General features: G+C 46.1%; 1 protein-coding gene across 5 annotated transcripts in view; it reads left to right on the forward strand.

Annotated features, from left to right (window-relative positions):
* The window catches only part of LOC138571977 (beta-1,4-galactosyltransferase 1-like), a 431,968-nt gene that overhangs the window by 325,899 nt on the left and 82,775 nt on the right, over positions 1 to 23,294 (forward strand). For all 5 annotated transcript variants that reach the window (XM_069649234.1, XM_069649238.1, XM_069649235.1 and 2 more), the window contains one exon: positions 1,114 to 1,298. In XM_069649234.1, the coding sequence (XP_069505335.1) occupies positions 1,114 to 1,298 (185 nt within the window). The remainder of the gene's footprint in view (positions 1 to 1,113; positions 1,299 to 23,294) is intronic.

Raw genomic sequence — 23,294 nt, forward strand, 5'->3', positions numbered from 1 at the left:
ATTCTGGAGCCACACATGCCTGTCCACAAGCCTTCTGATTCACACAGGGGACTTCATGCAGCAGGAGGGGCATTCCATCCATATGTAAGTGTCAGGGACATGCATGACATTAACATAATAGTTGCACTCCTCCCTTTCACCCATAACACTCACATGGCTGTATCTGCAATGATGGTCATGCTAGGTAGGGCCCATAACCCCATATGGACTTTTTGTCAGGTGCAGAATGCAGGCAGGTGGCTTCACACACATTGGTCTGGATTTTGCACATGCGTGCACATGGCTGCCTGGGACACCAGGGATAAAACAGGCAGCTGTGGGCACTGCTGTATCCCAGAGCGCATCCCTTTTGTGAATTTGGGATGTGCCCTGGGATTCACCCATCTAAACAATCTATTTCTTCATTCCACATCTGTGAGCACTTGGCACGTGCAAGTGAACAACAACCTCTGTGAATCTGGGCCACTAATCTCTACAATATTGCCACCAAAAACATCAACTTACTTGTACAATGTCAACAATGTAGTATTTCTTACGTACTCTACAATTTGTAAATAAATTGTACCCAAAGTAATCTTCCCTCATAAAACCTGTTCCAACGGTTACAAGCACTTAACATGTACTTCTCCCCATCCCATTGGGTGAAAGGCTCCTGGCTATTGGGACATTAAATCAACATTGGGGTTGGGGCCACCACTTTACCGGGGGTTTTACCTCCAGAGTCTAAGAGCCGGCAGAAGCAAATGGATGACAAATTCTCACAAAAACATGCTTTCAAAGCAGGTCAACCACTACAAACTGATGAGAACCGCGCAGTATTAAACACAATGTTGAGCATCAGTGAGATGTCTATGCCTGCATGTCCGTTACATTTTGGAGTGGGTACTATCTATATATGATCTGATATGATGACTTAAATCAGAGATTTGGCCTGGTTCTGGGGAAGATTCCTCTGGACAGGACTTCAGAGAGGGATCAGGGGGAAAATGGGAATTGGAGGCGTTCTAGGATATTTCAGTGCAGAAACATGGACGTTCTGAGAATTTACAGAATCGCAATTCCATGTCCAGGCTGTACCCACTATTTAAAAAGATTTTATTTGTATTGTTTTAGCATGGCGATCTACAATTCAACCGGGCCAAGCTGATGAACGTGGGTTTCGCAGAGGCATCAAAGGACAACTATAATTGCTTCATCTTCTCGGACGTTGACATTGTTCCATTGGATGACCGGAATTACTACCGCTGCTCTGGCAATCCCCGCCACATGGCCAACGCGCTTGACAAATTCAACTTTAGGTAATCGCATTTTGTGTACATTTTCCACTTTCGTAAGTGCAGTTCTGTTGGTGGGTCTTGGCTATATGGAGTCGTGTGACGGCGTCCAGCTGCAAATGATTGTCGGAAAAAAGAAGAAGAATTGCAAAATAGATGCCAAAAATGTAGATCTAGTTCAGAAAAAGGGGCGCCAATGTTAGCCAGCGACAGAATCCTAACTGGTGTTAGCACGTCCACCTAAAGGATGTACTGTGGTGAGGACGGGGTATCATGGCTCAGGACTGGCCGGGACATTCACCATTCCTCTTCCTATTCCTGGCGACCACTGGCAAGCGTACACAGGCAGTGGTATCCCAAAGGAGGTATCCATTACCTTTGAGCTGTCATTGGTGATAGTATCATTACCGCCGTTATGACCCTCCTCTCACTTTTATTTCAAGTTGCACTTTTGGCCTCTTGGTGTGGCGCAGTGGTAGGTGGAAGAGCTTCCACTAGCGAGTTGGCAGTGGCTCTTCCTCTAAATCCAGCAGAGTCTTGGTGTGTGAAAGGAGACGGTCGCCTCCTACTTCTACAATCGAAATCATTGTCAGGACCACTGTAACTCAGTGAGTAATCTGTCCATTTATCGTGTTTGCGCTCTCTGTCTCAGATCCCCCTCGTCTAGTCCTATCTCCCTTTCTGCTTCATTTTTTGTTAATGCTACAAAAATGAAAATCCTTTCCATTCTGAGTCAATATTGCGAGATGGTAGTGTATGCCTTGCAGCAGCATCATGGGAATGATCATATCGTATCGAGTCGGTCACCTCTAGAGGGCGAACGGGGGCGGGGGGGTCGGAGGGTGAAGGCCACAACAACCTAAGGGTATCTTAGCACACTACTGACAGTGCCATAGGTCGGGCGGTCAGGATTAAAATAGAAAGGTTTTATATATATATTTTATATTATATGATAATGTAGGTTTTACTGAGGACCTTGCGGTTCTTTCTGGCTTGACAGATAGCACTACTGTTTGATGCCTGACTCAATACGATCTGTGGGTGTGACTAGCAGCAGCAGCAGCAGCAGTGCGTAGGGATGGTTGGGGTCCGAAGATGCAAGTGGGTTGGGGATTGGAGGGACTTGAAGACGAAAGGGGATGGAAAAATGGCAGGTGTTCTGGAAAAGAATATGAAATTTAGATGGAGGGGAATGAGTAGTCGTTCCGGGTGTATCCCCTGAAGAGCCAGTTGGGGGTGGGTTCAGGGAGCTCGGGAGTTAGGAAGGGGGACCTCTTCGGTCTTATCACAATGGCAGTTGAGATGAGTGACTTTCACAATAATGACATACAGTCGTTCTGTTACCTCCCAAGCACGGAAAATGTCCAGTAGGGAATCCAGATGGAGAGGGACGGAGTGCGCTAAAATGCCACACCGTGTGTGTGGCCTGCTGTCCAGGAGGGCATTCCAGGACAACTCCCTCTCTCCCCCACAAAGGTGATTTTGCTTCTAAGTGCACCACAACCACGGCATCCACACAGCTGCACTAGTCAAGATACTTAGAATTCCTTTGGTGTCTCCACGGTTGACTTCCCTCACCAACACGCTGGAGTTCTGTGTTGGCAAAAGCCACCCACACACAACAATTTAACACCCCACCCAACACACACTAAAACATCAGAACACTTCAAGTCGCCCATCAACTTATATAGCACAATTGGAACTCCTGCCTCTTTTCCGGTCGCATTGCACCAAGAGACCATGCAAAAGGTAGCAGAGCACACCATAAAACCAAATAACATAAGGAAATGTATTTCACTTTTCTTTAGGGATAGAACCATGGCTGACAAGTGGCAGTGCATTGATATATGATATGGCATTTATAACGTGCCTATACACAAGTGTTTCAAGGCGCGACGAGGCAAGGGAGGGGGAACAGAGGGAAGACATTCAACGATCTTACTAGGCCAGGTGTCATTCATATTGCGCAAGTGCAAGGGAAGGGGGAAAAGAAGAGTGCGGGGGGAGGGAAAGTGCAGTACATGGGATAAAATAGCATAAAATAAATAAAGAAAGGCCAGCTGGTGGCAAGTGCATGGTGAGTGCAGACATAAGTGCTTGTTAGGGGACTGTAGGGATACAGAAAACAGTCCCCAGGTGCAGAGGTTGCCAGGAAGGCAGCGCAAGCATGCAACTGGCAGGACTTGGTCCCGAGATCAAATGGGTGGACAGGTAACCTGTGCAGTATCAGCCAGGACTTCTGCAGGGGAGAGGGAGCGAGAAAGCAGAAGCAAAGAGGAAGGTTATTAGGTGCTTCCGGAACCGAAGATGGTTCTCTTCAAGTTTCAGGGAGACGGGGAGGCTGTTCCAGAGGGAGACCCCAGCCGAAGAGAGAGATCTACCGCCAACTCGTTGCTTGGAGAAGCGACTGACCCTGAAGGAGTTGGAGGCGGATGAGCAAAGGGCTCGAGAGGGAAGATATTTAGGGAGAGAGAGTTGAAGGTATTGAGGACACAGGCGGCCTTGTGGATGATGCAGAGGGTTTTGAACTTAATACTCGCAGCCAATGGGAGCCAGTGCAGAGATTTCAGTCCTGGAGAGATACGATCCCTGGGCTTGAGGCCAAGGACACGTCTCGCAGTCCTGTCTGGATGAGTTGCAGAGGGCGTAGAGTAGAAGCAGGCAGATTTAGAAAGAGGCTGTTGCAATAGTCCAGCCTGGAGAAAAACAGAGCTCGGGAGACAGTGAGCTTCTGGGGGAAGGAGAGGAAAGGAAGAATACCTCTGAGGAGGTGCAGCTAGTAGTGTGACTTATTAGAGACGTCAGAGATGTGTGGAGTCGAAGATGACCCCCAGGTTCTTAGCCTTGCAGATGGGAGCAGGAAGAGGGCCAAGAGAGGCCGGCCAGAGAGTTAAAGGAAATGAGGGAGTGGGAGTGCCGATGAGGAGAATCTCAGTCTTACCGGCATTAAGGCAGAGGTCATTGGCAGCACACCACCCCTGGATAGCAACCAGACAGTAGGAGATGAGAGATGGGGAGGAGGTGGCCGAAAGTAGCCTGAAAATTAGCTGAGTGTCATCCGCATAGCACTGAAAGGTGGGGCAGAGAGTGGCAATGCAGTGGGCAAGGAGTACCAGGTATTGGGTGAACAGCTAGGGAGAGAGGTTAGACCCCTGGGAGACTCCACAGGTAGAGTAAAAGATAGCAGAGAGGAAGGACCCAAGTTGGACCTGGGAGGGTCGGTCAGAGAGGAAGGAAGTCAGCCATGGCAGGGCCTGACCGGTGATACCTAGGTTATCACAGAGACACTTTAGCAGGATGGAATGGTTGACAGTGTCAAAGGCAGAAGAGTGATCAAGCAAGATGAGGACACAGGGGGTGTTAGTCAAGGTTTGAGAACAGGTCTTCATGGATGTTCAGGAGAGCAGTTTCCGTGCTTCTGGCAGCTCTGAAGCCAGACTGATGGTCATGAAGACAACCAACAGATTCAGTGAGATTGGGCGATAGTTGGCCGGACAAGAGGGGTTGGCAGAGGGTTTCTTAACAAGAGGGTGCACAAGGGAGTGCTTCAGGGGGGATAGGAAGAATCCAGCAGTGAAGGAGAAGTTGCAGAAGTCAGCCAGGGCAGGAACCAGGAGGGTGTCAATGTGGTCCTTGAGCGTTTTGGAGGAACAATGGTGAACCTGTTTTGATGAGACTTTCCTAGATCGGACTTGTCCAGAAACCTCATCTGCGGAGAACAGGGGAAAGGCAGAGTCGGAGGGAGGAGGGGTGGCTGCAGAGGGGCCAGAGGAAGAGCAGGGAGTATATGGAGGGAGAGGAGAGGAGGAGAGTGAGGACAGGATATCCTGAGTTTTAGAGATGAAGTGAGAAGCCAGTGCCATGCAGAGGGCCTGGGAAGGGACAGGAGAGGTAGAGACTGCGTCAGGATTGGTCTGTTCCTTGCAGATTTTAAAGAGTTCAGCAGAGTTATTAGATGCCGCTGAGACGCAGGCTTGGATATGAGCTCTCTTCCTTGTGAGGACAGAGAGCCGGTATTGCCTTTGGAGCAGGTGGTAGGCCAGTTTGTCAGATGACGTACAAGAAGCACGCCATTTCCTCTCAGCCACCCTGCACTTGGGTTTAAGGTTGACGAGGTCTGAGTCATACCAGGAGTTGAACTTGGCTTTGGGCCTCAGGCGGATCCTCATGACAGGGGCAAGGATATCATGAATATCAGATATAGCAGAGTGGAGCATGGAGAGGGCTGTCAGGGTGAGAATCATCCAGTGGGGGAGAGGCGAGTGAGAAAGTGGTGGTGAAAGTCTCAACTGATACGCGCTTCATGGGTCTGATGACCGAGAAGGTGAGTGGCAGTGATGGAAGTGGCTTGGCCTGTGGGGTAGAGAGGGTGAGGTGGGGGGAAAGTAGAAAGTGATCACTCCAGGAGAGAGGAGCGTGAGAGGGACAGAAAGGGGAAGGTCTGAGGAGATCAGAACATCCAGAGTGTGCCCTGCAGAGTGAGTCAGGCCAGAGGAGAGAATAGTGCGAGAGAGAGGGTCGCAAAAGAGTCCAGAGGGAGGATCGGTGGCATCCAGGTGGATGTTGAAGTCTCCAAGAAGAAGAAGGAGTTGAGTGGCCGAGGCCAGGAGTGAGGAAGAGAGGTCTGCCCACTCCAAGAGGAAGGAGGAAATCTGACCAGGTGGCCGATAGATAGTAGCCATAGTAAAGGAATGACTAGGGGAGAGAGAGAGAGAGTCTGCATTGATGGGCAAGCTAAGGGCTGATGCAGCATTCGGTGTGTTGTCCATACATTGGACAACAGGATAGGAACATAACCTAAATCTCTGCGCTCACTCCTAGGTTGAATTCTGTATTGTTGGGATCACAGTGAGACCAATATTATGTGATGCTTCCCCTACTTCTCTCACACTTTAGGACGAATATAAAGACAATAGCTTGGGGTCAAACTGCGCCTCCCCTACCATCTAATGCAAATCGGTTCCAATTACTCATTGCATGAAACTTTCACAGATTTCTCAAAGAAATATCATTTAATACAATGCTCATAAATAAAATTAGCTATTCATCCGCCAACTCTGAACTTAAACCCTGGAGCCAACACGCGTTCAGCCTTGCTCTTCCTTAGGTCTCTAATGTCAATCCAACCACACTGGTTCATGATAAAGTACTGTGAACAGGATTACATTTCAGTTAACAAATGGATTACTGTTGTCTTGTAGACCAATCCCAAATACCAACGCATGAATTGTGATAATGCACCAAATCATCCATGCGCTAGTACAAATAAAATCATATAAGTAATAACCTAAAAAGGAAAGTCATAGGCCAATTATAGCACTGAATAGAAATCATACAAAATCCTAAAAAACATGAGACAACGACATGAAAAAAAAATGGGTTAGTTGTCACAATATGATCTATCCAAGGAATTAAAACAAATAACATGGACATAATTATTATGTTTTTAAAAGTAAGATGAGATGTGAATAGTTAATTGAATAGTAGGCACTCCAGAAAACAAGCTCAATAATAATCTTGCAGGCACATATTCCTACATGTATATGCCTCTGTGGATTCCCAAATACCAGCACACTGTGAGTACAAAAGTGCTTGATTCCACATCAAGTTGGTGCTTGATATTCCAACATTCCCTACAGCCCATAAGTAAATCTGCTGATGGGTGGTGACTCTTGACCATGTTACTTGTGTAATAAAGCAGTAATTGGGCAAAAATATAACCATATATATTACGTTTGTTTAACCTACTTGACAAATGGATTACTGTTGTCTTGTTTGTATGATCTTAGTGTTTCAATCTAAAAATAATTCCATCTATTTAGTCTGGGAAATCAATTGATGCAAGTATGCAAGAAGGGGGGGCACGAGGGACCAGAGGGGTGGGGATGGCCTGTGGGGACAGAGGGAGTAAAGACATGTTGGTGCATGCTTATCTGCTGTCTGAGCAGGGGTTCAGGCCCTGGATCCTCCTGGTCCGAACAGGTCCAAACAGGAATTGCCCTTTCCTTTGTCTGCCCTTTGCTTCGGACGCCCAGGCGAGAGCAGGAAGGAAGAGGCAGGGCTAAGAAGGTGGGTTGGGCTTAGGCCAGGTGACCAAGATCCACTCGCACCTGCTCCCCATCTGCAAAGGAAAAGAGGCTGGAGGGCTCCTTAAGTAGGGAAAAAGAGCGGCAACCAGGAAGGCACTAGGTGGGTGGGGCTTGCTAAGTGGGGAAAAGAGTGGCAAGCAGAATGGCACCTGGTGGGCGGGGCTTAGGCCAGATGACCAGGGTCCACTCGCACCTGCTCCCCATGTAGCTACATTGTTTCCCTGAATAAAAATGAACATATGAGTAGATTATCAGACTAATACTCATTGCAAAATTGACAAGCGCCATTTGTGAAAAGTTACTTGGTTGCATGTGCTAGCGTCTATATTTGCTTGGGCGCTCATATAAAATAAATTAAGAATGATGGACCGGATGAATAACTTTGATCTTCGTATTGATAACTAAATCTTCTTATTGGTTAAATGATAACTTTCTACTGGAGGTCTATGTATTTAAAAAATGCACTTGGAAGTTAAGAAATATAATACTAAAAGATATATGTATACATAACCAGTACCCTGTTGGGTTGCCAGGGTAATATGTTTACCAAGCATGCAGATGTGCGTAAAACTTGATTAGAGGAAGATTTAGTAACTGATTACGTAAAATAATGTCCCTGTTATTTATTATTAATCTAAAGAATGTATAGAGCGATGGATCAATAAGAAATGTGAATTAGTCTGCCAAATTCAGTGAAATAAAACCTTTTCTAATGGCAGGTCATATAAGTTATATTTGCTGTGTGTTTAATTTGTTGTGCTATGTACGCTTATCCAACCACTATTTGTTCACAATGTTTGGATTGGTCATCGTAATTTCCAAGTAATGTAAATCATCTGCTGCGAAATCCATGAGCCTCGAAATTAAGTGCTTAAGATTTTAAGAAACATAATCCCCAGAATAATGGTATCCGAGCCCGCAGAGGCATGGGAATCACCAAAAATTATTACATTAAGCAAAACATAATTAATTGATGAAAAATTGCATTGCACTGTTGTGAAAAACCACCAGAGTGTGTTTCACTGCCTGGAACCCAGTGATCCTTTACTTAGGTGGCCAGGGCATGGCTATCGCCTTAGGATCCTGACACTGGGGGCGTACAAGTGTAGAAGGATCACCTGGGTGAGTGATCCTTGGGGTGTCTGGGGAGGAACGCCCGATGGCAACACATGGTATTCCTCCTTTCCAAATGCCCCTGACCCATCCTATGTTATATAGTATATTCCAACTTCCCAGATCCTCCCTTTTCTACACAAACACTGAGCAGAGGAAGAGGAGATCTTGGGCTGAAAGGAGTACCATCCATGCAATACATTGGACATGTCCCACTAATAAGATCAGGCAGGGTCAGGCACTTGATCTTAATTACAAAAACCTGGTTCCTATTAGCTCTACCCATATGGTTAAAAGGTGGAACACTGAGGCACACTCTGAGCAGGGTGCGACGGAGCAAGGCGATACATGAGAAGGAGCAGTTCTTCCAAGGCGGTGACGAACCAGGTGGAGCAGAGCAACATGCCCGAGGGATGAAACTGAGGTACGGAGAAACCTTGGACACCCCAGCGAGAGATTGTTACCTTCGAAGGGCCTTCAAGGTTGCTCAAGGAAGCCCAGCTGTAGAGAAGAGACAAACCTCTTTTGTGTTTCAAGGATACCAGCTATCCTCCAGGGTAAATGGCGGAGTTGGGGAGGTGCAGCAGAGGTTGTGGTATCAGCCTTGACATCAGGATCATAGCTGCGAAAGATGAAAATGAATTAACACAGCCGGTGAGTTGTTGAAATAATGAAAGTCCGGTCTGTGTTAAATGAAACTTGTCGGCAACAGTAGCCAACAAATGAAGGTAGCCTGTGTGCCGATAATACGCAAGAGAAAGCAAAGCATTGTAAAGCACTGTAAATTAAAGATACATAGTAACAGAGTGGTCCGACAAAAGAGGACTGCCTAATGGAATATCTCTGTGAAATGTCTGATGCCGTAGAAGCGGCAGGAAAGAGAAGGAAATTGAGATGCAAGATTTGAACTATTGTTAGGTTTGATCCCGGCACAGGGAAACCTTGATGTGAGAGTTGTTTGAAATGTTAGATTTGGCCAATGCAGAGAGAAACCTGGAAGTGAGAGATATCTTTGAACTTTGAAATATGTACTGTGCTCGAAACTACATTTATCAAGGGGCTTTGGTGCAGGAGAGGAAAGAAGGTTGAAGTGGTCATGCCAAGGTAAGAGAAAAAGCCTTGCCGTTTAGAAAGTCTTCAACAGCGGAAGGAAAGTGAAAGGAGGCTTGAGCCCGACAGAGGGGAGCCTATGAAGGTGTGATTGAAGCTTAGGGAGGGAACCCACACAAATTGTGTTTGAAAGGTTTGAGCCCGGAGGAGGGGAAGCTCTACTGAATTGTGGTAACCAGAAGGAAATTAACTTTTGTTGAACTGTATTGACTTTTTATGGAAGGCCAAGTGGGCCCAGGTCCACGAAACGAACTGCATCCTTGTGTCCAAAGCTAGAGTGTCTCACAAGGTACACGTGTGCTACCTTACCCCGTGCCACAAAATGTGGGGAAGGGAGTTTACTCAGCCATACTGATTTTTCTTTTTGCATTACACATTCCCTTTACACATTTACTGTATTAGAAAGAGGTGTGAGAAACTCATGGTGGCAACAAGTAAGACGGACAAAAGTGATCACCGTTCAAGGGTGTTTATGGAACAATTAACGCTGTATGCAGGTTGGAAAAATGCCTAATCTGAACCTAAATCTAAGATGGGAGCAAGCGTCAACCATCAAATGAAATATAAGGCAGTCCTAGTGGTGTTGTGTCAAAATGAAAGGAGCTATACTAAGAAACCTATTGCCAAACCTTACAACTACTACAAAAATGGGTGTGGGATAGTTCTCAAGAAAAGAAAGCAAGTGTTCTCAAATAATTTTTCAGAATGTGGAAGCCTGGATCTCCCTTCCCCACTTTTAGAAACAGGGTAAGATGGGAGCTTGGAGCACAGTACAGTCTCTGGCTCCTCCAGCATGATACGGCAGTTCCAATGGCAGTTCTCGGGACCGTCGATGGCCAAGTCTTGTTTCCTTTAAAAGTCTCTTGTCTTCAGGGCCTGATGTGTTCAAATAACAAAAACAAATGAAAGTTCTTTTAGAGTAATACTGGATCACCCTTGGGTCCCCCTCTTCTCGGGGTTGACCCTTCTCAATTATAATCTACAGTTCAGATACAGTGATGGTTTCACCCATGGGTCCCCCTCTTCTGGGCTCTGCCCCTTCACATATCTATATGTCAGTTCTTGTCTAACTAGCAGTTTGGATGATAGCTTGACCCCTGGATCTCCCTTGGTCGGGCTCAGACCTCTCTTAAGTGCTAGAACTTGGGTGATAGCTTCATCTCTGGATCTCTCTCTGCTGGGCTCAGACCCATTTATCTGGCATCCCTCCTTCGGGTTCACTCTTGCCGCCTCTTAACTTTTGCTTTCACTTTTCTCAATCTTAGGGTGACACCTTTTCACCCTTAGATCCCCCCTCTGCTGGGCTCTGACCCCTCTCAATTCTCAGCCTCCCCTCACCGGGTTTACTGTGGCTCTTGATCACGGTGATAGTGGCTCACCCCTGGGTACTCTTCTTCTGGGCGCTAACCCCTCTTTACTTTCAGTGTTCTCCTTTTTACACAGTGTTTGTGGGATACGGCTCCCTTTCCTTCACATTGCTTGAAGATCAAAGTCTTTTGATAGTACTGGGATTCTGCTTGACCCTCTGTATGACCACTTTGACCCATTTTGCTGGCTTTCCTATGGCCTTCTGGTAATTGTAGTTTCATTCAGATGAGGATCAACCAGATTCTCTTGAGTATAGCACCCACATGGTGCCGGTTTCCCTTTGTAGCTGGTCTCCCCTTCACACTTGTAAAGTTCTTTCATAGTTCATCAAACTTTGGTTCAAACATTCCCATCTGCGATACTCACTCAACATAGCCCAGTTCTTTACATTTTCCATTCGACTCACAGCCTGTGATAAACCGCTTGGCTTTTGGCGTCTCTGGAGTCAAGGCGGTACCATGGGCGCAGAGGTTTCCCTCGCTCCTGCTCATCGGTTTAGACTTGGCCTGTGTACCATTGACATCTGCTTCAGGACACTTGTGCTATCGTTCGCATTCTTAGGCTCTCTACCACAAACGGTACGCGAGTCTGGGACGAAAAGGGCAAGGTCACGTCTCTCCTCGCCACCCTCTCGATTCCTGCCACCTTTCTCCTTCTCTTGAACTCCACGTGGTAGCCGTCTCATTGTGCTGTCTGCCGTGCTCGTACTGCGCTCTCTTGCTCCACCTTTTATCCCTGTGGGGGGTGTGTGGTTCAAGTTAATTGCCTGACTTTGCCTGACCCTTCCGTCAGGACATGTTAGGTACACAGTTCTATTACAAGACCGTAATGTCAGAAAAGGAAGGGGTTGGAGTATCGTTCAAAGCGTGTGGTAGAGTTTCCTAACATCCTACAGAGTTGAAAGGAAAAGAGGTGATACAAGGAAATAACCCTAGGATTAGGGTTTACGGTGATCTCGGAAGGGTAGATTTTGTAGTTTGTGAAATAAGCAGGAGGGTTTGTGGGGCAAACGGGAATAGCTGGGACCGTGAAATGAAAAAAGGGGATTGTGGGAATCGTAGTGTTTTGTCTGATCAGGTTGGGTGTGGGGAAAATAATAATAAGAGGGATGGGAAGAAGTAGGATGGGGAGTATGCAAATAGAAACCGGTGAAACCAGGATTCTGGGAGTTATGCTTTTTGGATGCAACCGGGTTTGGGACCTTAGAGGATTGATTACGTACTGAGGGGTCAATGGATCTGGGTGGAAGAGATTTAATGGGTGGAGGTGAGGCAGATGTGTTATAGCCTATTAAGGCCTGAGAGAGATCATTCGCCTCTCCTTCTTCCTCAGCATAGTACCGTGTCTCACCAGGGGCATTCCCCTGAGTATAACTCCGGGTTCCCCTACCCACGTGATTCCCTTTCGTTCTTTCGCCCCCAGGGCTGGGATCTGAGCATGTCAAGCTTCCTTCGGCCACCTGAATAAGAGCTTCTCTAGGTTTGCTTGGGAGAATACCCTTAGGTTTCTCAGAGAGGGCAGACATTAGGTTTCTTAGTATAGGCCATTTTATTTTGTCTGACTGACTAGGAGTGTATTTTCTTTTTGTTTTATGGTCGAGAATGCTCCCATCTTAGTTATAGGGCAAGATAGGGGAGTTTTACAACCCCTTTTATATCATCAACAAAGGTTTTGAAACTTGCAGATCTTGTCAGTGTCTACTTGTGATACAATGCCTCCCTCAAATAGTCCTTATTAAGGCCATGTCTGGTTGCTATCAATTCAAATATTAGTCTTGCCTCTTCTTGTCTCATGGCGTACACTCTGTTGTCACATTTAGGGTTCACAAATGAACTTCCTCAGTCCAAAAAAAGTATCTGTTTGAAGTCATCATTTTGATGTTCCAAGAACCAGTGTTGTGCCAGAGGATGTTGTAAATTGCCTGTTTGGATGGCATACAGATGTTACTGAATCCTCAAGATAATACAGTAAATAACATAAGTGGATTGATCCACGTATGTTATTTACTGTAGTATCTGCGTATGTAACAGATTTTGCATAAAAAGCACTGGGAGAGAACTGACCATGAATGAAGTAGTAAGTGCTTTTGCTAAAGATGGCAACAGCTTGTAAATTGTGAGAGTACCTGTACATGTGATGGCTGGTCCTGACAAATGCCTATGAAACAAACCTAATTGTTTTCTTTGCCAATGTTTTTTTTAACAGGAATTCACAGGAAGGAGCACATGCAAGGACCCACTGCTTATATATCAAGTGAGCGACAGCACGCTTGGTCAGGCATGTTTATTACATCAGGAGTTTATTTGGCGCTTCAATTAAGCCATTACCTTTCAGAAGACTTTAGAAATAACAATGGACGTCCCACAAAAAATGTAGATTGATATTCGTGACTGTAAGAAGTAGCTCAGAGGTCTGTGTCTTGGCGGGAGGGGCACATAGTGGGTGGGAGTGTCCAAAGTGATTAGCATGGTCCTGGGCGGTCAATGGGTGGGTAAAAAGCCCAGCCCCCACATGCGGGGTGCCCCTCCACACCTCTCATCCGCCACCTATCTGTATTCCTATGCCAATAGCTTTTGCTTCACAGGTGGCACTGAAGTACCATCTAATAACCAAAATGCAAAGGCTAGGCTGCCTAATCTGGTTCTAAGACTGTCTGGGAGATCCACCCAACAACAGATAATTGCATTTGAACTGTTTGTATCTCTCCCACAAATGACTTTACATCTGTGGTCATTCATGTGCCTTGTTATAAATAATGGAATGTTCAGTGGTCTTACATATCTCTCCCGTTTCACGTTTACCGGCCTTGTCATACGTGGCTCTGCAAGAGAAGTGGTTGGTTGTTAGCGGAATAGCAGGAGAGGCAGATGCAAAACCTGTGGTGTTGATTGATGCAGGTGGAAAGTAGGTAGAGTTGTCCTGCTTTTGTAGGTTGTGCAGACAGACTTGGGAGCATTTTATCTGTAGGAGAAGAGTCCAAGAGCGGGTAGACTACAGCTCTTTGTATCTGTTAACCACTGATGTGGGGAGTGTGACCGGGATAAGGATGAGAGCTTAATCGTAGCTTATTGCTCATGTGTTATCGGCTAGGACTGCCATGGTCATAAGTGGTGGATTTGAGTACGTGGCAGCAGATCTCAGCAGGAAGCCACTAAGGCAATTAATGGTGGTTTATCACAGTCCCATGGTATTTTGAGGACTGGATTTTTCAAACCGAGTAATGGCTTGGAAGCAGGACATTGAAAACCAAGAGACAAGGGTAGACCGTGAAGGAAGATGTATGGCTGCCCTTTTGAGAGTGCACAGATATATTGGCTGATATGCGCTTCTGCCTTCTGGTGGACCACAAATATAGAGTTATCATGGGTAATCAGCAAGGCAACTCCGTATCCTGTAAAATCACAAGTTCAAATGCCTACAACACTTACTCTACCTTTCATCCTTCCAATGTCAATAAAATGTAAAGCAGAGTTTTGTAACATCACAACATTTTGTGCGGCTGCTTGGGGTGTAGTCAATTCCACTTTTGGTGGGTTCTGCACAAATGATGATTATCATTAATCTAAAGCTGGCACAGTCGGGGAGGGGGGGGAGAGGATTTATGGAGGTACCTGGTAGAATATTTACTCTAATGGCCAAGTGATGTTCTCCCCCATAACATGTTATGTATAAAGAGCAAAGTTTACTATTCACATATCCTCCTGGTAGGGCAGTTGTCTGGGTTTATCAGCAAAGCCTTCTGTTAGATGTGGGCCCGCTTCCAATGGGATCCCGTGGGGTGGGGGCGAGGGGCGGGCTCTAGTCAGTCAGAGAGGCTCTCAGCCTCAGGGCATTGGGGTCTGGGGACCTTAGGTTGAATCCTTTGGGTCATGGCCCTCTCTTCGACACCTTTTGCTCCTCCCCGAGGGATGCGTGCTTCTTGAATTTCAGCACGTCCGCTCTTTCTTTAAAGGCATGGTCTAGTAAAAAATTTTATTTAAAAAATAGATAGGCAACATAAAAAAAAATACTAGCATTCTCTTTTTTAAAACTTCCTATGTAAAATTTTGAGCTATTCAAGCTCAAAATTCGCAAAAGCAAGCACATGGGCGCATCCATTTTGTGAAATGGATGCCCTCCTGTGCTGGCTTTTGCTTTTGCGGCACTAATGAAGGAAAAGCCAGCCAGCTGTAGTAAACAAAAGCTACCGCTGGGTGGCTTTTCCTTCATTGGTGCTGTACGCGGAGGACGGGGACCGGAGACCAGAGCAGGAAAGCTGCAGCTGAATCTCGGTAAGTGCTATTTATTATTTTTTTTTTAAATAAGCACTAGCTGCGTTTTTTTTTCTACATTTTCCGGGCTGGAGGAGCCCGGAAAACCTAGAAATAAAACCGCAGCTTTAAAAACGTATTTATGTTTGCGGTCGCTTTTGAAGCGACCGCAAACATAAATACAACGTTATAGTGTTGGAAAATGCTGCGGTTTTTCTTTCCAAGTTTCTCAGGCTCCTCCGGCTCGGAGGAGCCTGAGAAACTTTGAAAGAAAAACCGCAGCATTTTCCAACACAATAACGTTGTATTTATGTTTGCGGTCACTTCAAAAGCGACCGCAAACATAAATACAACATTTTTAAAGCTGCGGTTTTATTTCTAAGTTTTCCGGGCTCCTCCAGCCCGGACAACTTAGAAAAAAAAACCCAGCTAGTGCTTATTTTTTTTTTTTTAAATAAATGGCACTTACCGAGATTCAGCTGCAGCTTACCTGCTCTGGTCTCCGGTCCCCGTCCTCCGCGTACAGCACTAATGAAGGGAAAGCCACCCAGCTGTAGCTTTTGTTTACTACAGCTGGCTGCCTTTTCCTTCATTAGTGCCGCAAAAGCAAAAGCCAGCACAGGAGGGCATCCATTTCACAAAATGGATGCGCCCATGTGCTTGCTTTTGCGAATTTTGAGCTTGAATAGCTCAAAATTTTACATAGGAAGTTTTAAAAAAGAGAATGCTAGTATTTTTTTTTATGTTGCCTATCTATTTTTTAAATAACATTTTTTACTAGACCATGCCTTTAAGTTCTGACTTCGGCAATGATTGTTCTTTGAGCCTCTTCAGGCTGGAACAACCATCTGCCTCTTCCGTTGTCAGTCGGGTTCGGCGAACACTCCAGCTTGGCTTCCTTTCAGTACCTTGAGAGTGAGGAAAAGGTACAAAGAAGCCATCCTTAAATTAAAAATAAAATGTAAATGCAGGGTATGGGCGAATACAGTGTAAAGAAGAGGGAAACGAGAAGGACTACAGATGAAAGAAAAGTGAGATGGCGGTGGAAGTCATAAGGGTGAAAAAGAGAGTTAATTGGGTGTTTCCCCTATTTTAGCAATAAAGTAGAATGGAACAGAAAGAAATCAGAGAAAGAAAAGCCTGGTGAGATGGTTTGGGATGGAATATCCAAGCATTTATTGAGATGGTGTGCATTGAAATGGCTGCTTAGAGTAGGGCTTCGGGTCCAGCTGCTTTCATTGAAATGCCACGGATCAGTTTGCCTCCCACAGTTACCTGGCACTGTAAGGGCAGGACAGTACAACCTCCCCTCACACACGGACATGCTGCAGCATGGGCAGCAGCAGGGCAAGATTCCCTTGTACTGAAGCCATTTATGGTGTGGTCTGGGCACTGCATGCTGCCTTGCGCAGACCAGGTACATTGCGGTTAATAACCGTGCAAGCTTTTCATGCTTCTCTCGCATGCAGAATAGGTACAACATGGCAGACATTGCACGTTCCCTCCCATACAGAACAGGTATCAGAGATGCGATGTAAGTGTAGAGGACTAGGTGGGCGCTTTCACACTAGTTCCCACCCCCTCACCACCGTCATATTGGAATAGTAGTAGAGCAGTAATTGTGATCCTGTGTATTGTTCCTTTACTGCATTGAGTGTGCGAGAGTTGATATGCACTCATACAGCATGTACCCTTGCACTGAAAGTATGTAAGGATGATGCATGGGAGGAAGTCAGCACGTACCCATGGATATCGTGGAACGTTAAAGTGAAATCTGACATGGGCAGAATGATGGCATGAAGATGTATAAACCTATATTGGAACAGTATGAAAATGTTTAAGAGTAACAATATAATTGAAGCACAAACATGTACCTAAGGCTGAAGGAATCGTAAACATAAAGAAGATGAAGTAACTTACTAGTGATTAACTGTAAATACGCAGTAACGCAAGGTAGAAATGAAACATATAGAAGCTTGCTATAGAGGATTTTATAACGTGGTAAGGACGACCATGATAGGAGAATGGACACTGGCTCACGTCAAATTCAACCAGGCTACCTCAGAAACAGATAAAAGTTGCAGAATCAGGCTGGAAAGCTCTGTGTGCAGAACAACAGAAAGGCTATGTTGGCCTAGGACCAAGATGCTAATTTAAGGAATATTTGCAAGGCACAAGGGGCGTTAAGCAGCTATGAATGAAGGAAACATTCCTCTTTGATTAAAGAAGAAGAAAACATCTGCAATGGCCAAAGTATTGGACAATTCAACGTGTATGAAGTCTATGCAAGGTAGAGTGAGCAAGTCTCTAGAGGCCAAGAGGAGCAACAGCACCCTACATACTTAAATCAAATAGCAGTAAATACGAGGCTGAAATTGACAGATTTGTGGTCTCTTCACTTGTGACGCAGAAGTCGAAGACAAGGGCTATTCATTAGAGCTTCAGACGGAGATAGTGGTTTGCTTGCACTCCCTTGAATGTTCCAAGACATTGAGAAGGCTACAAGGTCAACTAATGATGGAAGACTTTGGCGTATGTCCAACTGGTGAGACGATGATGGCGGCTAAAGAGCCAAAAGTACAAAGTTGGGATAGCATGCCATCCAATCAGCGGGTCTAAGGGGCAACCTAACATACAATATTGCATAGACCAATCCACTGCCATTTTGTCTGCTATAAATCAGTACAATACGAATTTAGAGGTATTTCAAGACATGCCCTACGGATAAGGGGTAGCCAATGAAGTACTAACCCATTTGTATTATATATGTAGATCTGTTCCCTTAAACCAATCCCATCCATTCATATGTTTTATGATTTGCCACGTAGAATGACATCCTAGGTGATGCGTATTGGGGTATAAGACCTCTATCTAATCAAGCTACTGTGTGAGTGTGCTTGCATCGTTCCGATGCCTGCCAGTTCTCCCAGCTTTATTAAATGAGAATAAAGTCGTATTTTGCCATACTCTTATTTGGTCTGAGATCATTATTTGTAATTCCACACAGCACAAAAGACGCTTCAAGGTGCTAGAGCACATAAGCTTCCCTCACATGCAGAATGGGTACAGCAGGGACAGTGTAGGGATCCCTTGCATATGGAACAGATACAGCCAGTGGTGGTCCATATTTATGGTCAAGGGAGTGGCATCACCCCCTTGCTTAAGGGGTTGGGAACACATTGCACTTTTTGAAGGGGGACTGTGCTGCCAGCCTCTTAGCAAGGGCGCATCCCCCTGCCATGTTTATTTTATTTTTCAATGCAGAGCCCTTTCAAAATGTAAAGAGTGCAATAATCAGAAACTGGAGGTGCATAGGAAGGTCAGCACCGCCACCTCTCATTGCCGTATTAGCGTAGGAGGTGCTGACTGACAGTGGAGGAGTCCTTTCCTCTTCTGTTCGTCAACGCGCTCTCTGTGGGATGGGCCTGGTCATGTGATGGTGTCACCATTCGGAAGTGCGAGCAGGGTGTAAGCACAATGTAAATGTGTTTTGTATATTGTAAAATGTTTTTGTATGTATGCGTGTATGCGAGTGGGGATGTCCCAGTGTGCTTGTGGGAATGTGTCTGTGTGTGAATGTTTGTTTTAAGGAGCTAATATAGTGCCATATGAATGCACAGGTGAATGAGAGTGTATGTTGTTGTGGAATTAAATAAGAGCATGTGTACACCTGCCGTATGCTGATTGTTCGAGTGGCAGCAGACCTCTAAATTTGGTGGAGGGGGTGCTAATGGTGGCATGGCATTTATGCAGCACATTAGGTGTAAGCAAACATGAGTACTGTCATGTAGCTTAACTGCCATATTTGGTTCAGCCAGTCGAACTATGTTTTTTTTTATTGAGCATGTTTTTTTTCCTACTGGGCATCAAGGGTAAGGCAAACATGAGTGCTATTGCATATCAGGACTGGCTTTCATTGGTAGAACCAGACAATCTGTACTTACTGAGGCATGGCATTTATAGTGAGCATTAAGGGTAAAGCAAACATGGTAAGTGTTATTATGTAGCTAGACTGACCTTTGATGCAGCCAGGTTGGATATACATGTCTTACTGTTGCATGGCATTTTCTTTTACTGCGTATCAGTGCATCAACGGTAAATCAAACACGTGTTATTACATGGCTAAACTGGTCTCCATTAATGGCACCAGTCTGGCCATATATTCTTACTACTGTGGCATAGCATTTTGTTACTGGCCATCAAGATTAAAGTAAACATCCATGTTATTACATGGATAGGCTGGCCTACATTAATTAGTGTGACCAATTTGGACATGTTTTCTTACAGTGGTATGGCATTTTCTACTGGCAAAGCCACCAAGAATATGTTCTGATATGGTAATAATGGCACATATTGGTGAAGTCTACATGGATATCTATGGGCACAGCCAGCATTACAATATTTTTTTTTATACTGGCATATATTGTGAGCAAGGTCTCGTAAAAATGCTTTGGAAAAAGCTTATGTGCACTGTTGGCGGCTTGTATCAATTGGATATTTTGTATGCGCTGGCAGCGCTGCAATATAAAACCGATTTGCTGCAATACAAAACAACCGATTTGCAAACCGTGTGCCTTTTTACTTACACAAGGTGTACTGGAAAATGCGCCATTTTAGTCCATTTTTTTTTTATTTTCAAGAAGGGAGAACTGACCCTTTCTAGTTTGTTCACTCGGTCGTGCCTTCATATTTGAGGCAAACATTTATACAATCCACTGTAAAAATGTCGCCACTGCGTCCGGCAGAAGCAACGCTACCTTTTGATCACATGGTAAGATACAGCATGCGTCCCTCCCATACTGTCATGTATGCCCAGGGAAGGGCGACTCAGGCTTCCTTCACGTACAGAGCTGGCACCACAGGGACAATGAAATCGTCCCTCATATACGCAACAGTGCCACGCGCCTCTCACGTGTAGAACGTGTACATCGGATCGGTTCTTTCTTTCCTTGCACGCAGAACGCATCCATCTTGAGGCGGGAATATAACAAGATTTCCTCGCGTGCTGCAGCATGTGCCAACAGCTTTGTCCTCGCATTGTAGGCTCCGGAGACTGGGCTGCGCACATGCTCTCTTACACGCCCCACCCAACTTCAAAAGACGCACTCCGGCCGGTGTCCAAGATTGCCCTAGCCGGTGCGGGCCACTTGAATGCAGTCTTCCGGTTCTGCCTGCTGGACCTGCTCGCCGGCCTCCCTCATTTCACCTCTGGGGGACACACACTTGTGGGAATAGACAATACTTGGCCAGTTGACTGGCCAGTTTTTCAGCGCAGCCCCGTGTTGAGTCGAGGGTTGACGTGACCCGTGACCCTTGACTCTTGACTTAGTCGTGAACTGTTAATTGCATGCTACGATAAGGTTAGCCCCAACCTACCTGCCCATTGGCTTCTGGTAGGCGGACGTTCTAGCTGGTGTGTGCGTGGATGCGCCCGTCTCTGTCTATGCGTGCGCGCTTTGCAGCCCCAACTGTTCTGCATCACTGTTATTTGGTGAAAAAGATATGGGTAAGATTAATACGTGATGGAGGGGAAGATTTAGAAATAACCACTGAAACTGTTCTGAGAAACCCACAATGTTATTTTGTACTCCCTTTGCTATCAATCTGAGCAGTCCAGCACGAATTGCTAGGCCGCACCCTCTCTGCACCAGAGAGCAAACCGGCCAAAAATGTTGGATCCTTTTTTGGGCCTCAGTGAATCGCAGCTTAGCTCCCTCCCAGGTGACACCTGTCTGGGCATACCCACTCACTAAAGGTGACAAACTAAAACCAAAAAGATGGATTGTTGTCAGGGGCAGTGCTAGAATCTCAAGCTACACCTCACTGATGAAACCCAGTAAGTCAGAAGCGTGTCCAGAATTACTTGTGTAGGAGAAGAGCTCCTTTAAAGCAGGTCCAAGCCTAATTGCCTTTTGGTTTTTCCACCCTTCTGGCCAGCAAGATTAAAGACCTCTGCTCCCCTGCTGATCTCCTGGTTGAAACGGAAACTGCGCTGGTTTACCTGGCTACCCTCTGATCTCCGGCCTAGGTCCGCTCCCCGCCAATTGCACACCTGCAACTCTTGAACTCGGGGACTGTTTCTGTATCCCTACAGCCCCCTACCGGCACTGGACACCTGATGTCTGCCCTTACCCTTGTACTTGCCACCAACTGGCCCCACTTCCTATTTATTGTCTTTATTTTATTTATGTACCTTTATTTTTTTACGGTTATCTTATGTACTGCACTGCCCCCTCCCCCTTTCCTCCCGAACGTCTCCCCTTCCCCCTTCTGCAATCTCAATGTCACCTGGCCTAGTAGGATTGCTGTCTCTGTATTCCCTCTGTTCCCCCTCCCTTGCCTCGTCGCGCCTTGAAACACTTTTGTATAGGCGCATTATAAATGCCATATCATACCATGGAATTAATGGTGTCCCAGAGCAACTGCCAGTGGTTATGATGAATTCAGATGTTTTCAAGTCATAACTCTTGAGTTTTGCAAAAGCTGCGGGTGTATGCATTGCAGCAAGCCTGCCAGTATTCACTAAAGAATCCAACTTCTCTAGTTCTATAAAGAAGTCCTTAGTGGCAGGGAGTGAGTGATGCATCGTGGGTCTGCCAGCACCACTCAAACTAGCCTGAACCTTCTGATGATAGGCTGCAGCAGGGCACCTGAGCTGTGCTGCACCTTGCCAACGTACTGGCCCGAATATCATACTCGTACAGTAAGTCGCTCCAGTCTACCTGTAGGACAGTACAGCTTATTGGAAGGGCAGGGGAGTCAGTGCTCCTTCACGTCAGAGAGCAAGCCCTGTTCATTCTGTGCCCGACCTTCAGCGTGGGCGTGGGCCTCTGTCCTCATGTCGAGCAAAGGCGGCGATGATCACATGCAAAACGGAAATGTGGGCCCAGCTAGGTTTTAGGTGTTACAGCCCGTGCGCCGCCTAAATTGCTCCATAAACACCGACTTTCTGCACGCCTTCCAAGGTGCCTTCTGTTCTGCAGTTATAAAATTAGGGAAAAAACAGTATTTTCTTCATAAACTCTGTGTCAGCTAAGCTGCCTCGGGAGGACAGCTCAGTGGCAACGTGCTCGCCTTGGAAACAAGACGACACGGAGCGCCACAGGTTCGATCCCCGGGTCCGCGCTTAGAAACCGCCTGGTCATGTGGTGGGTTTTAAGCGCATTATAAATAACCTATGGTATCATCTCTGGCTTACCTTACTCTTAGCGGTGAAGGTTGGCATGGCTATTTTCTTTGTCTTCTTTGATTTACGGGGTCTTTGCAGTCATTTTCTCCGGGATCGTTTCTCCATTTGGCCAGTGTCAATGCGCCCATGTCGATATAGTTCACTAATTGCTTTAAAGTCAGCCTTAAAATCACTATTGTCTGTCTGGCCTTCCCTTTGAGCTCTTACTCTGCCTTGTCTGTGGCTGAGTATTCTGGTCTGCCAATAATTGGACCACAACTCCCATTACCCCTAGACCGCTTCCCTCATCACATTTCTCACTAACGAGGGTTGGTTGCTCTCTCAGAACCCCTCCCAAATCAGTTTTTCTTTGGCCGTGACCTCATCAGTCCCGCCACTTACCCAATGGTATAAGAAGGAGGTGCTATCATGCCATTACTTTTTTTTTCCTCGAGCAAAAAGGGTCCACCCCCAGCCAAGGACCTGGGCTTTCAGAAGAACCAGCATGCAGACGTTATTGGGCAACTTAATTACAGCCTTAGTTCTCGTAGTGCCGATGTCCCTCAATTGATTTCTTGAAGGGCCGGGGGTCTGGTGGGAGGACGTGAGGGTTTTGGATGCTCCAATTGCATGCGGGGGCTGGGCCTGTGCATTCGCTTGCGTTGCCAGGTGGTCCCCGCCAGCCAAATATCAGAGCACCATGGCTAGGCAACGATGTGTAGACGAAAACACACTCCTTCTGTCTTCTGACGTAGCCAAAGAGCTGAGCAGGTAAGCAGTGTGTACATTATTTTCTAATATTGTACACCAACCATGTCCACCTTTCTGCATTAAAGGACTAGACCATCATCAAAGTTCTGCACCAAAGGCCACAGGCGTTCCCCTAGAAGGAGAGAGTATGCGAGAAGAAGGTATCTCTCAA

This window comes from Ambystoma mexicanum, chromosome 1p (genome assembly GCF_040938575.1).
Source record: "Ambystoma mexicanum isolate Mex_15411 chromosome 1p, UKY_AmexF1_1, whole genome shotgun sequence".
Taxonomy (NCBI): Eukaryota; Metazoa; Chordata; class Amphibia; order Caudata; family Ambystomatidae; genus Ambystoma; species Ambystoma mexicanum.